This window comes from Limulus polyphemus, unplaced genomic scaffold (genome assembly GCF_000517525.1).
Source record: "Limulus polyphemus unplaced genomic scaffold, Limulus_polyphemus-2.1.2 Scaffold2913, whole genome shotgun sequence".
In the NCBI taxonomy this organism is placed as follows: domain Eukaryota; kingdom Metazoa; phylum Arthropoda; class Merostomata; order Xiphosura; family Limulidae; genus Limulus; species Limulus polyphemus.
Window position 1 is genome coordinate 48,681 of NW_013668523.1, and position 14,639 is coordinate 63,319.

Consider the following 14,639-nt stretch of genomic DNA (forward strand, 5'->3'; position numbering starts at 1 on the left):
CCACAGGGTATGATATGTCTTCATTATTTAACTTTCCACAGGGTATGATATGTCTTCATTATTTAACTTTCCACAGGGTATAATATATCTTCATTGTTTAACTTTCCACAGGGTATAATATATCTTCATTGTTTAACTCTCCACAGGGTATGATATGTCTTCATTATTTAACTTTCCACAGGGTATAATATATCTTCATTGTTTAACTCTCCACAGGGTATGATATGTCTTCATTATTTAACTTTCCACAGGGTATGATATATCTTCATTGTTTAACTCTCCACAGGGTATGATATATCTCCACGAGAGTGAAGTCGTTTCTCACGGGAATTTAAAGTCATCAAACTGTCTAGTGGACAGTAGGTGGGTCCTTCAGATAACGGACTATGGACTACATGAGCTAAAACAAGGCCAGGAGATCCAGTGTGGTAAAGATTTAAAGTGTCAGAGAGGTTAGTAATGATTTATAGTTTTAGGTTAACGATAAACTTGGATAAATCTATATAGATATAATAGTACTGTCTGTTGTCTGTCCATGTAACTACTTCACACAGTGTAGATAGATGTATCTTTATCAAAATTGGTATGGAGGTTCAGCGGGTCAATAGGGAGATACATACAAATTTTCAGTTTTGCATTTTGCGTTTTTTTTATGGACGTTTTTGCATTTTTTACCACTACTTCGACCCCTGTTGATGGATCTTCACCAAATTTGGCATGAAGGTTTGTTGGGTCCATGTGGAGATACTTGGAAACTTGCGGTTTTGTATTTTGTGTTTTGCAGTTTTTATGGGCGTTTTTACGTTTTATACAATTACATATAAGGGAAGCAACTTTTAATGTCCTAAGATAACCTTTCATTAATCATGAATTCACATAACTTCCGTCCAAGAGACGGGTACTCCAGCTAGTATGAAAAGCAGGCCATATAAAACTTCTAGTAAAAACTTCATGAAGTTCAGTAAGGCCGTGTGTTCCCGTTTGGGTTACGTTATTTCACGTTGTAGTACTAATTAGCTTATTAGAAATACGTTCGGATTATCGAGGTTTCACTCTATGAATGGTATATTTATTGAACTTGTTAAATCACCGAAACATCTTAATTATTGCTAACGCGGACGTTTCTAACATTAATAAAATAATATATATATTTAAACAAAGATGACCGCTCATGGTACTCCAATACTGTAAATATGCGTGATTGTAGAAGATGTCATATGTTTTGTTTCGAAATTTAATCACACGTTCTTCATATTTGACATTCGACTAATGCTTTCCAGGGTCACTATGGAAAGCTCCTGAACTGCTGAGGATGGCCAACTTTCCACCAAGAGGCACCCAGAAAGGAGACGTTTATTCTTTTGCTATTATCCTGTACGAAATAATTGGCCGGAAGGGGCCATGGGGGCCTGATCTTCTGCCTGTAAAATGTGTGTATTACAAACACTTACAAGAACATAGGACTAAAGGTAAAACAAGAACGTAATATGGCTACCATGCTGCATCTCTTGTATCCAGAGCCGACGTGATCTTTCGTCCAACACCATGACTTATCAGGTCGGCTGGGATACCACAGACACAGTAGTAGTTGAAACGCTATTGTTTAATCCTTGATAACGAGGAACTCACTTTTTAGAAAATAAAAGCTTTGAGACGGCTTGACGTCGTACGTTTATAATAAAGTTCTTTAACTACCCAGTCAAACCTTCTCGAAACTTCTATTGTTTAATGTGATGAATAATTATGAGAATGATTGTGTTTTTTTTCAGTTATATATACCTGTTCACGTAGGAATACAAAGTAAATGTCATTTTAATAATCAGTTAAAGTTATTTAAGTAATATTCGTGTCACGATTTAATGCAAATGTTGTTAAACGTATCAGTTATCGTATATACATGTCGAATCTAAACTTATGAGAGTAGAACAGGTTTTATTTTAAAAATATGTATTCAGTTGTGAAAGCTTTCTTTCTATTCGGTTAACATAAGTAATATTTTATTTTATACATGTATTTTTTATATTAGTTATCATAGAAAGGGTTATGAATCCCCGTCATTACGGTGGACAGATCTTCCGGCCCCCTATTGACGAACTCGTAGGTTGTAGCGAATACATACTAAAGTGTATGCAGGAATGTTGGGACGAAGAGCCGGATGCTCGACCGGATTTCCGATTGGTAAACCAGAAGCTAAGAGACATGCAAGCTGGACTGTAAGCTATTATATTTTAAATGTTTTCTATACTAATTTATATTACAATATCAATAGAAAATGCTTTTGTTTGTAATTAAGCACAAAGCTACACAATGGGCTATCTGTTCTCTGCCCACGACGGGTATCGAAACCCGGATTCTAGCGTTGTAAGTCCGCAGACATACCGGAGGGAGGGGCGAAAATGTTTTACAAATCTCGCTTTTTCGACTTCTGGCGGGCATTTTATGTACTGAAAAGCGGTGTACCGCGCATAAAACCACCATCGTAAACCACATCATGTTCAATGGTTTGTTTGTGCAGATTGCTGATCTTAACACATCGTAATTTTCTTTCAGGATTTACGTTTATCTCAATACAACTAATACTTGTGTGATTTTCTCCTGTCCTTTATTGTAAACAGAGACATATCAGATTATTACTCACTTTTCTTCTACATTTCCTTATCAAAATACCACGAGCTGGTAGGATATTCATCCACGAAGCCGTATTCGGATAACACTTAATAACAACAGAAATGAAAGAAATCAGATCACGCATTGTCATCAGTTTATCTTAGGGTTTCACGAACCACAACTAGAAAGTTAGTGTTAGTTAATGGGTAAGAGAGTAGAATTGTGTCGCTTCTGAACATTTCAAAGATATTAACATAAATAACTCAAGATGACATTCTAACATAAGAAAAACCCTAGAAGTACCTTTAAAATATCAAATATCGACAGGTTTCATCAGCAAAGGCTATATCACTGAAAAACGTATAACGTGCTGATCACACAAACACTGCTGTTACTTGAAATAGAAAAGTCTACGTCGACTGTAACTTGTAGAGTTAATCACAAAACGTTCACCTTTTTGTAACTATTATTGTGTTACGTTTGATATGGAGGCTTAGACAGTTAGATGTGAAAACTGTTGTTTATAAAACTTAAATAAAATATCAATATATTTTATTTCATCTTTTTGCGTTACTTCTTGAGATATAGATAGATAAATGAATGGATTTCCGATAGACAGATAAATAGACTTCTGGTAGACAGATAGATGGATTTCTGATAAACGTGTTCAGTAAAATATATTGTCCTTAAGCCAGTTTTTCCACACAAAAATCTATTACACGATCTTTCAAAATAAATGACATTTCTGTAGTGGTTACTACATTGCAGTTTAAAAACTAACTCCTAAACACGTGTCTTAACTTATAAATCGCTAGGAGTATTGCTTTGTTTAACGTAAAAACTTTCTTGTAAAACAATTTACGTTTTTGGTTTAAAAAAGTAACTCATTAGACGAGGCCCGGCATAGCCCCAATATGCTCGCTCTTTCAGCCATAGGGGCATTATAATGTAACGTTCCATCGCACTATTCGTTGGTAAAATAGTAGCCCATAAGTTGGCGGTGGGTGGTGATGACTAGCTGTCTTCCCTCTGGTCTTTCACTGCTAAATTAGGGACGGCTAGCGGAGATAGTCCTCGTGTAGCTTTGCGCGAAATTCAAACCAATCATAAGACGAATCTATTTCCACGTTTCTGTAAGTTCAGTTTTGCCACGACCCATTTTGTTAGTAGAGGATATATTTATGTTTCTTTATAGTTATGCTCCCCAGTGGCACAGCGGTATGTCTGCGGACTTACCACGCTAGAAACCGTGTTTCGATACCCGTGGTGGGCAGAGCACAGATAGCCCTTGTGTAGCTTTGTGCATAATTAAAAACAAACAAACCTTATAGTTATAGAAAATTGTAAAGAATTTTACTAGGATTTATCATTTTTCAAACCATTTTATTTAATGATTATACAATCTATTCCTAGATTCTGGAAGAAATGTTCTCAGTTAAGCCTCACGTTTGAGTTAAACAGCATTTAGATTTATATGAAGAACTTCTTGGAAAGAAAGAGAGTTTTACGACTGAGTTTTGCATTTGATTAGTGAAAAGTTTGACCAGTCTTAATTTGTGATCTGGAGAAATGTAAGCTGCAGTAAGAAATTAGAACATTTTTACAACTTGTCAAATGGTCCAAGGTTCGGACCGCGATTCCGCTGAACATTCCCTCGCATTTTCAACTGTGAGAACCTTATAAGAGTAACAGTTAATTCCATTATGCGATTCAAAGAGCCGAAAAAAGCCTTTGTGGCAGCGGGTGCTGCTGATTGGCTGCTTTCCCTCTGATCACTCTTTAAAAATTAGTCCTGACCGTTTAGCCCATCTTCTATTCTTGTATAGGGATCTTTGTCCCGACTCTTTTGCCCATGTTCTATACCTGCATAGGGATCTCTATCCTGAGTGTTTTGTCCATGTTATATACCTGCATAGGGATCTCTATCCTGACCGTTTAGCCCATGTTCTATACTTGTATAGGGATCTTTGTCCCGAATGTTTTGCCCATGTTCTATACCTGAATAGGGATTTCTATCCTGACCATTTAGCCCATGTTCTATACCTGTATAGGGATTTCTATCCTGACAGTTTAGCCCATGTTCTATACCTGTATAGGGATATCTGTCATGACCGTTTAGCCCATATAAGCTGTAGTTTAGGTTAAAAATACCAAATTCTAAAGAACAGTGACAGCTAAGTTCTATTTGTTAATATTAGAATGTTTAAAAACTTGGTTAAAAACCAAATGAAAAAAATGTACGCTAAACAGACTGTAATAAACATACAGTTTATGTACAACTTTGTTCAGTTTCGTTTTTAGTCACACATCTGTTATGAAATTAGCAACTCAGATAGGAGAATATTAGTCTGGTATAAAATATTTATATTGGTTGTTTTATGTGTTCTTGGAGACACTTGTGATTCTGGAGCAAGATTTGGGTTCATGCTCTCTCTGACGGCTGTGCATCTTGTCAATAATCTTGCCACGTAGTTTCCTTTACATCACTCCTTTTTCGTGCTTTACATAATACATTTAGTGTTCGAAGACGACAGTTTCCCAGCGCCCATTTCATCAGTTCAACCACACAGAAATCCATAGCACTGCATCTGGTAGCTTGACCAGTATGTCCTCATATGGAATAGCATGGACACCTTTCTTTCTCCAGCTGCTGAGGTATGGAAAGGTTGAACAAATATGACAGAGAAGCAACTTCTATACTTGTATACTTCAGTTGCATTTCCAGACAGAAACTCTATTTGTTTATGTTGTGTACTATTGCCTGGGGCACATGTATGGATTTTGACACTGACCTTGACGTTCTTGGTTTCTCTCCTGTTACAAGACGCTGCATTTTGCTTACCACAGCTGGGGTACGATTTGTTGCAGGTCTCTTTCTGGTTAGTCTTGGTGCTCCTGATATATATATTCCTTTGTCTTCCTATGTTATTAAGTAAGAGGGATATCCCCGCCTTATAAGTTGTAAACCCCGATCTCAACACATCTTTATGATCTCAGGATAGAAATATTTTGCGTTTGAAACGGCTGTTACATACTTTTCCCAATAGGCGATCAATCTTCAGTAGCATGAAATTACCTACATCACGCCAAACAATGTTCAGAAGTAGTCCATTCTCCTTCAGGAGCAGAAAGAAGTTTTGTTTCTTTCCTGTGTGATTGGTTAACATTAGAATTACATGATTTATAAATAACAATCATCTTAGGATTAGCTAAGTTCTTTTTTTTTATTACAATTCACTTTCAAACATCAGATATTTAATTCTCCTTGCATGGTATTCCTGATAATTTTGCGGCAAAGATTCTGGACAAGAGCAGTCAGTTGAGCGTACATTTTGTTTATACAGACAGACGTCATTCGTTTGATTTTTCAATTTCTTTCAACTTTATTAAACCGAACTTTTTAAAACAGTCCTACTAGTTACTTCTTTTATAACATGTTATTTTAGTCATGTAGTGGAATACATATTATACACGTGATTTGGATTTTTTTTCTCCACTTGATTCTCAGTAAAAACAACATTTTTGACAACATGATTGCTATCATGGAGAAGTATGCCTACAATCTAGAAGGCCTCGTTCAAGAAAGAACCAATCAGCTAATGGAAGAAAAGAAAAAAACAGAAAATTTACTTCTGCGGATGTTACCAAAGTAAGTATTGGTAGAGCGAATAACGCTAAGGACTGATTAATGAAAACATTACTATTTTTCTTGAAGCGATCGAATATTTTTTTGGCTCATAGTATATGACTTCAATCGAATTGTTGGAAATAAATTATGACGTCATTAAAGAAGTTTTTTAACAGTAACATCCACTATAGAAGAACTAAATAAAAAATTTTACGCTCGATCTTTGGTTCTAGTTCTGTGTTTCCAACCCACCGGTGGCTGAGCAGTAAGTTTGAAGAATGAGATTGCTGAAAACCAGGTTTTAATACCCGTGGTGGGCACAGCACAGACAGCCCATTATGTAGCTTCACACTTAACAACAAAAAACAAACAAATCAACTGTTCCCTACTTTTTTATTGCTGAACCTTTCAGGAATCTGCGCAACTCCAGCTGCTAAAAATTAATTTCAACCGGCCAATTCAGCTTTTATTTTGTTACATATGGTATTTTTTCAGCCAAACTCGCGACCCTACCAGAGCCTTTCACGACCCCAGGTTTGGCAACTACTGTTCTAGTTGAAGGACATACTTTATTTAAATTAACTAATTATTTACCTCTTAATTAATACTTTCCCGAGCACTATCTTTCTCCAGAGAAAAATCCATTAGCTATTTATGGAATGTTTAATTTGAACTTAATTCAAACTTATTAGTGAAGATATTGTAATGCGTTTTTTTTATGTGTTATGGTTTTGTTTGTTTGCTGCACAAAGCTACATAATGGACTTAGCGCTGAGCCACCATCAGGTTTTCTTCATATAACAACTATCACAAACACTTAGATCCTGTCTTTTCGTCGGAAAGTTTTTGTTTGGTGTTGTGAAAATGTTTGATTTCTCGTATTTCTCAATTTGCCAAATAATATTTTACTATACATGATTTAACAAACGTTACTTCCGGTAACGAGACATTGCTAGTTAGATAAACATATAAGGTTTATTACTATTCCGGCTGATGGATTACTTGTCAACGCGTAAATCCGGTTTAATTATTATTTCCCCAACAACACGAATTAACTTAAAGGTAAGAAGAATGGTGTTTTATCAGATTTGTTTTTTATCTTTAATTTCATATTTTATAGCCTTAATCAGACTTTTGCCGAAGAATTAACCACGTTAATTTCAGGCCTCAGCCTGTGAATCAAAATATTCTCTTTTATTTAAACCTAATTGGCGCCTACTCTCTTTCTTCATATTTAAGGATCAGATATCAACTTTATGGTCATCATTAGTGGTTTATAAATTTACTTGTCCTTGCTGTCGTCAGCAAGGCTATATTGGTTCTACAAAAAGGAAACTTCTAACTCGTATATAAGAACACGCCAACTACAGCTCTCCACTAAGTCAACGTTATTAGAACATGCCCTAGGAGAATGTCACGTTGTCGTTCGTTATAATTTATTTAAGATCCTTTGCTAAGGCCAATGATGAACGAAACATCCGTAAAAAAAAAAAACATTTTGTTTGTTTTACTTTGCTTACACCACAAAATTCATCATTATCAAACACAGTTATTTTGTCAGCTAATATCACAGTTAACCACTGGTAGTTATGGTTATTTACTCAACTTGTACCACACAGTTAATAACCGGTGGTTATGGTTAATTACTCAGCTTCTACCATACAATAAGTCACTGGTAGCCATGGTTATATACTCAGCTTGTACCAGGCAATAAATCACTATCCGTCATGGTTATTTACTCAGCTTTTACCATACAGTTGATAACTGGTAGTCATGGATACTTACTCAGCTTGTACCAGGCAATAAATCGCTATCCGTCATGGTTATGCTTATTCACTAGCTTTTTCTTGTACATTCACATTTTGTGTGACGCATTCTTTAATATACTCCTTAAGAAAAACATCGTTTTATTCTCTTTATTCTACATAGTATTTTTTATGTAATATCTTGTTTTGTACGGCATAGTTGTAAAATTATTTATTTCTGATTCTATACTCTGCATGGCATCGTTCTGTGTTCCCGATAACTTTGTGTTCTTTATGTAATATCTTGTTGTGTACTGCATAGTTGTAAAATTATGTATTTCTGATTCTATACTCTGCATGAAATCGTTCTGTGTTCTTTATGTAATATCTTGTTGTGTACGACATAGTTGTAAAATTATTTATTTCTGATTCTATACTCTGCATGACATCGTTCTGTGTTCCCGATAAACTCTGTGTTCTTTATGTAATATCTTGTTGTGTACGATATAGTTGTAAAATTAGAACGATGTCATGCAGAGTATAGAATCAGAAATAAATGTGTTCCCGATAGACTCCGTGTTCTTTATGTAATATCTTGTTGTGTACAACATAGTTGTAAAATTATTTATTTCTGATTCAATACTCTGCATGACATCGTTCTGTGTTCCCGATAAACTCTGTGTTTTTATGTAATATTATGTTGTGTACGGCATAGTTGTAAAATTAGTTATTTCTGATTCTATACTCTGCATGACATCGTTCTGTGTTCCCGATAAACTCTGTGTTCTTTATGTAATATCTTGTTGTGTACGGCATAGGTGTAAAATTATTTATTTCTGATTCTATACTCTGCATGACATCGTTCTGTGTTCCCGATAACTCTGTGTTCTTTATGTAACATTTGTTTCTTTTTCTACGTTCTGTGTTCTTTGTGTAATATTTGTCTCTTTTTTTTACGTTCTGTGTTCTTTGTGTTTCTGCCAATTATTGTCTTTATATAATATTTATTTCTTCTACGTTCAGTATTCCGGCTAACTCTGTATTTTTTATGTAACATTTGTTTCTTTTTACACGTTCTGTGTTCTTTGTGTAATATTTGTCTCTTTTTTTACGTTCTCTGTTCTTTGTCTTTCTGCCAACTATTGTCTTTATATAATATTTATTTCTTCTACGTTCAGTATTCCGGCTAACTCTGTATTTTTTATTTAATATTTGTTTCTTTTTACACGTTTTATGTGACATTATTAGTTAATTCTACTGGCTCCAAAATTTCAAGTGATGTTTGTCTTCACATATACGCGAACCCCGGGTAATTGAGCGGTAAGATTAAGGACTTACAATGTTAAAATCTGGGGTTTGATTGTCCGCGGTGGACACGGGACAGATAGCTCATTGAGCAATTGTGCTCTAAAAACAAACAAACGTTTCTGGATTTTGCTCTAATGTTTCTGATATCTCTGTATTTTCTACGATATCGTTGTAAAATATATCTTCCTTATTTCTATATTCCGTATGATAGTGTTCTCTTTTTAAGGCCTGTAGCAGAGCAGTTAAAACGTGGAGAACCAGTGGAGGCGGAGAGCTTCGACTGTGTCACCATTTATTTCAGTGATATAGTTGGCTTTACCGAACTTTCGGCTGTCAGCACACCATTACAGGTGAGAAAGGTAGACATATTAAGATATATGTAATTTCTACTTAAAACAGTATTGGTCAGTTTTTGTATTATTTAAACGAAGCATTTTCATTAAGAAATCCCCCCTGTAAGTTTACAATTTGGGTGAAATCACTCAGTTTATATGTTCAATATATAGGGGACTGCAGTGGTAATTATTGGCATTAACTACAATATTACAGTAACTCGTATGTTGTTAAAGGACCCTGTAACAAAAAATGTCATGTACCTACAAGCAATTTGGGGCGTAAGTAGTTTAAAAATATGCATTTAAAAAAGGCGCTGGAGTCTATTAATTCTAGGGTTAACTTAACTTATATCCACAGATGTGTTATATTACAGATCCATGGTGTCCATTTCTCTTGTTTCATATATTTCAGTGTACTGATTATAAGAAAGGAGCTAGTTATATATATATATCTGATATTAGGTGTATATATATTTGTGACGTGCAGGTTGTTGATCTATTAAATGACTTGTACACCTGCTTTGACTCTATCATTGGTAACTACGACGTGTATAAAGTAGAAACCATTGGAGATGCCTATATGGTAGTTAGCGGGCTTCCGCTAAGAAATGGAGACAACCACGCACGAGAAATCGCTTCTATGGCACTTCACCTTTTGGGGGCTATTCAGTCGTTCGAAATCAGGCACATCCCAGGAGATAGACTTAAGCTCAGGATCGGTGTTCATTCCGGTAATTCTTGCTTTCTTTGTTTTTACATAACGTTTAACATACAGATTCACTTTTATAGTCAGACTGTTCGCCAGGTTTTTGTAACTAGAAATATTAATACAAATGGGTAAGAAAAGTAAAAAAATAATAATGTTCAAGTGAAACATGAAAGAGAAACATGGTAGACATTTTTGCTGAAACGTAACAGCAAGTAGTGTGTGTGTGTGGTCAATCTTCATTCACATATATAGAAATCAGTCCTGTGGAGACTTTGAAAACTAATTATTTGTTAATGCTTTGTTAGGATAAAGCAGAAAATCTAAGATATCAGTTTGTCACCGAGTCATATTCCCCAATTATCTAATTAATATTAGGCCTAAAATTTATGATAAAGATCATGTTAATTGCAAATGTACCTTTTCCGCATTCTTCCTCAGTTGTTCGGATTCAAAATAAAAATAGCATTTCAGACCTATATTTTGTCTCCCACGAGTCACTGTCCAAGAGGCCTTTCGGTCAATACCAGAACTCGTCAGTTGCGCTGGATGGTGAGAGACAAAAGATTCTCTGAAACACCATTTACATTAACAATATAATACTTTAAAAGTAACAGTTTACGATGGCGAACCATTAGGCCTAAAATCAGAGATATATACATGGTAACAGAACATAATTTTTGTGGTCTGCCCGGAGGTGAATCGTGAATCTTCCTTCATCAGGGGTGACCTGATCCATCTGAAAACTTGTGAAACTTTAACTGCTCTTCCAGTATCATGGTAAGGTGGTTATACAACTCATTTCCGTTAAACATCACAATAAAATACAAATCCAATGAACTTTCATTCACAAAAAAAAAATACTACTTCGTCATCTTATATAGCCAATTTGATTTTTCAATTGATTTAGCAAGTATACATTTCATTCAGTGATTAACATCAATTGACTTGTTTCGAAGAGTGGTTTCCTTTTCTTAACTTTAACAGCCTCTGATACGTTCTAAGATAGTTGCGGTTTTGAACTGAAGCAATACGAACAAGATTTGAAAGCAAGGCAAAAAATCAGCGTATGTCGCAAAAACGGTCATGTTTGAACACTCGCGAGGGGGGGGGCAAAAATTATTTCAACTGAGACCAGCTCATTCCGGGCTTCTTTGATTTAAACTGTTACTACAAAGTGTGAAGTCCAGAGCAGAGGATGTGGTGTTGTTTGAGTTACCCAGTATAGTGGCTGTGGGGTTATCTAGGTTATAAAGTATAGAATGTGGGGTTGTCTAGGTTATAAGGTCGTATTGTCTGGATTATCCATTGTAGAGGATATGGTATTGTCTGTGTTATCCATTGTAGAGGATATGATATTGTCTGTGTTATCCATTGTAGATAATATGGTATTGTCCGTGTTATCCATTGTAGAGGATATGTTTTATCCGGTGTAGGATATGGTATTGTCTGTTTTATCCGGTGTAGGATATGGTATTGTCTGTGTTATCCGGTGTAGAATATGGTATTGTCTGTGTTGTCCATTGTAGAGGATATGGTATTGTCTGTGTTGTCCATTGTAGAGGATATGGTATTGTCTATGTTATCCATGGTAGAGGATATGGTATTGTCTGTGTTTTCCATTGTAGAGGATATGGTATTGTCTGTGTTATCCATTGTAGAGGTTATGGTATTGTCTGTGTTATCCGGTGTAGGCAACACAAACAATACCATATCCTACACCGGATAACACAGACAATACCATATCTCTACAATGGACAACACAGACAATACCATATCCTCTACAATGGAACACCCTACATTGTATAACCAAGACAACATCCCATCCTCTACACTGGATAAACCAGACGGCACCACATCCTACACCGGATAACACAGACAATACCATATCCTCTACAATGGACAACACAGACAATACCATATACTCTACAATGGATAACACAGACAATACCATATCCTCTACAATGGACAACACAGACAATACCATATACTCTACAATGGATGATGGTATCCGTGTTATACAGGTTATTTAAAGTATGCTGAGGTTCGAGCGCGGCAGTACTAAAGAAACAACTTGGTTCTATCCTAGTTTTACATTGCTGGGGAAACGAACCGCTTTGAAACGGAAGCAGCAAAGAAAAATAAATAAATAATTGAGGAGTGTCTGTAGGCAAGCAGAATATCAAACATTCGTTACTGAACTTGTTGGGAAGCCTTTAATCCTGCTTTGAAACCTGTATTGACAACCAACACCAATTATTAAGCGCGAACGGTTCAAAGTTTTCTTTTTCCAATTTTTATGTTACTATTACAAGAATGGTTCAGTCTGGCATGTCACAGTTAAATGGATAATAACAAGAAAATAATTTTGTTAAAAATCTTTTTTTCTTCACCTTTTAAAGCCTAACATTTTTTTTATAACTTTAACACTTAATGCAGCTTACACCTTTCAAACGAACAAACATTACTTAAGTTTCGTATAGCTCTATAGAAAGAAGGGCGTGACTCGTGAAGAACGTGTCTTGTTGTTGCTCATGCAACAAAAATATTTATTTCTGAATTAACACCACCTTCGCAAGACATATCCTACACTGTTAATATTTAACTATTTTCTTATATTAATAATCCCAACACTCGTCCCCCAAGCAAACGTGAAAACGTAACTGTTTGTATACATTTAACCTCACATTTACATAATTAATTTGAATGAAATCTAACATTCGTATATTTTATATAGGTAAGGTTTAATATCATTTTCTTTCTGCTAATGTTTAATGTGTCGTTTTTCTTATAGACAAAACTTAGCAATATTTTCACACCGTAAACATCAATCACTCTTAAGCTCTGTATAATATATTTTCCATCATTTCCAGGGCCATGTGTAGCTGGAGTAGTAGGACTCAAGATGCCGAGATACTGTTTGTTTGGTGATACGGTTAACACAGCCTCCCGTATGGAATCTACGGGGGAAGGTAAAATTTGATTTTTTTTTAGATCAGTTACCAGTCCATGGAGTTCTTTTGGAAAATGTAAGGAAAAATTTGTCAGGAAAAAAAAAAGTATTAAAGGTAGTTTATAAAATCCAAATGTAACAAAATAAAACTAGCTGGTATTCCGAGAAAGATTATAAGATACAGATATCCAAAACTATAGGATAGAGATATCAGATATTCTGAGAAATAAATACAATATAAGGCTGTTAGGTTTTCAAAATTACAAGATAAAGTTATCGTCTGTTTTATTAACAGATGTGCAGATGTCGTTCTTACAGTCATATTATAAGGATAAAATTAATTATTTGTTTAGATATTACTACAGACTAAAAAGTCAAACTGATATCACAGAATAACAAATTTGGTGAACAAATAAGCGATAAAAATCAGTTATTTCGCAAAAAAAAGGTTATTCGTGACGTTACCTGCTTAACAAGAGCACCTAAGGAGTTTAAAAGAACTAATATTGTTTTTACTTCACAATTTCCTATAAGAAAAGTAGAGAAGGACGAAAAAACACCAATATTTAAGGTTTTCGAAAGATATTTTACTAGATTAACTTCTATTTTTTCAAGAGTAATCCCAAACCATCAGAATGCTCTCAAATCAAGAAATTCAAAAATTAGCTTTGTTATTTATAATTCATAACAATTACAAGAGAGCCGAAGCAATCTTAAAGTATAAAATATTTAGGTTGTTTCTATCTGAAGCATTTTGCTCAGTTATTAAATTTAATATCTGTAACAAAGTAATCTTAAAGACTAAAACAATTAGAGATTTAGGTTTCAATCTGAAGCATTTTGCTAAGTTATTAAATTTAATATCTGTAACAAAGTAATCTTAAAGACTAAAACAATTAGAGATTTAGGTTTCAATCTGAAGCATTTTGTTCAGTTATTAAATTTAATATCTGTAACAAAGTAATCTTAAAGACTAAAACAATTAGAGATTTAGGTTTCAATCTGAAGCATTTTGCTAAGTTATTAAATTTAATATTTGTAGCGAAATAACCTTAAAGACTGAAACAGTTAGAGATTCAGAGGAAGAAGTATCAAGTTGAAACATTTTGCTAAATTATTCAACTTAATGTTTGTAAGTAAGAAGAAGATAACTTTTATTAAATATGCTAGAACGTTTTGCTTTTCAAGCTTAATGTTTTATTATACTTTTTAAAATATCTTTGGCATCGAATTCTCGCTTATTCCAAAATAATTGTTAAAACTTAATTTAAAATGGGATTTATTTCAATATTCTGGCCCCCCGTGGCAAAGTTTTAAGTTTCAATACCCATAGTAAGCACAACAATCAATATCAATT

At 34.6% G+C, this 14,639-nt stretch overlaps 1 protein-coding gene across 1 annotated transcript in view; it reads left to right on the forward strand.

The window, feature by feature from the left end:
* LOC106468200 (guanylate cyclase 32E-like) overlaps nt 1–14,639 on the forward strand; it is a 46,466-nt gene that overhangs the window by 21,084 nt on the left and 10,743 nt on the right. Inside the window, exons 8-14 of the mRNA XM_022396537.1 lie at nt 287–452; nt 1,281–1,430; nt 2,027–2,213; nt 6,116–6,256; nt 9,515–9,638; nt 10,111–10,354; nt 13,203–13,301. Coding sequence (XP_022252245.1) covers nt 287–452; nt 1,281–1,430; nt 2,027–2,213; nt 6,116–6,256; nt 9,515–9,638; nt 10,111–10,354; nt 13,203–13,301 — 1,111 coding nt within the window. The remainder of the gene's footprint in view (nt 1–286; nt 453–1,280; nt 1,431–2,026; nt 2,214–6,115; nt 6,257–9,514; nt 9,639–10,110; nt 10,355–13,202; nt 13,302–14,639) is intronic.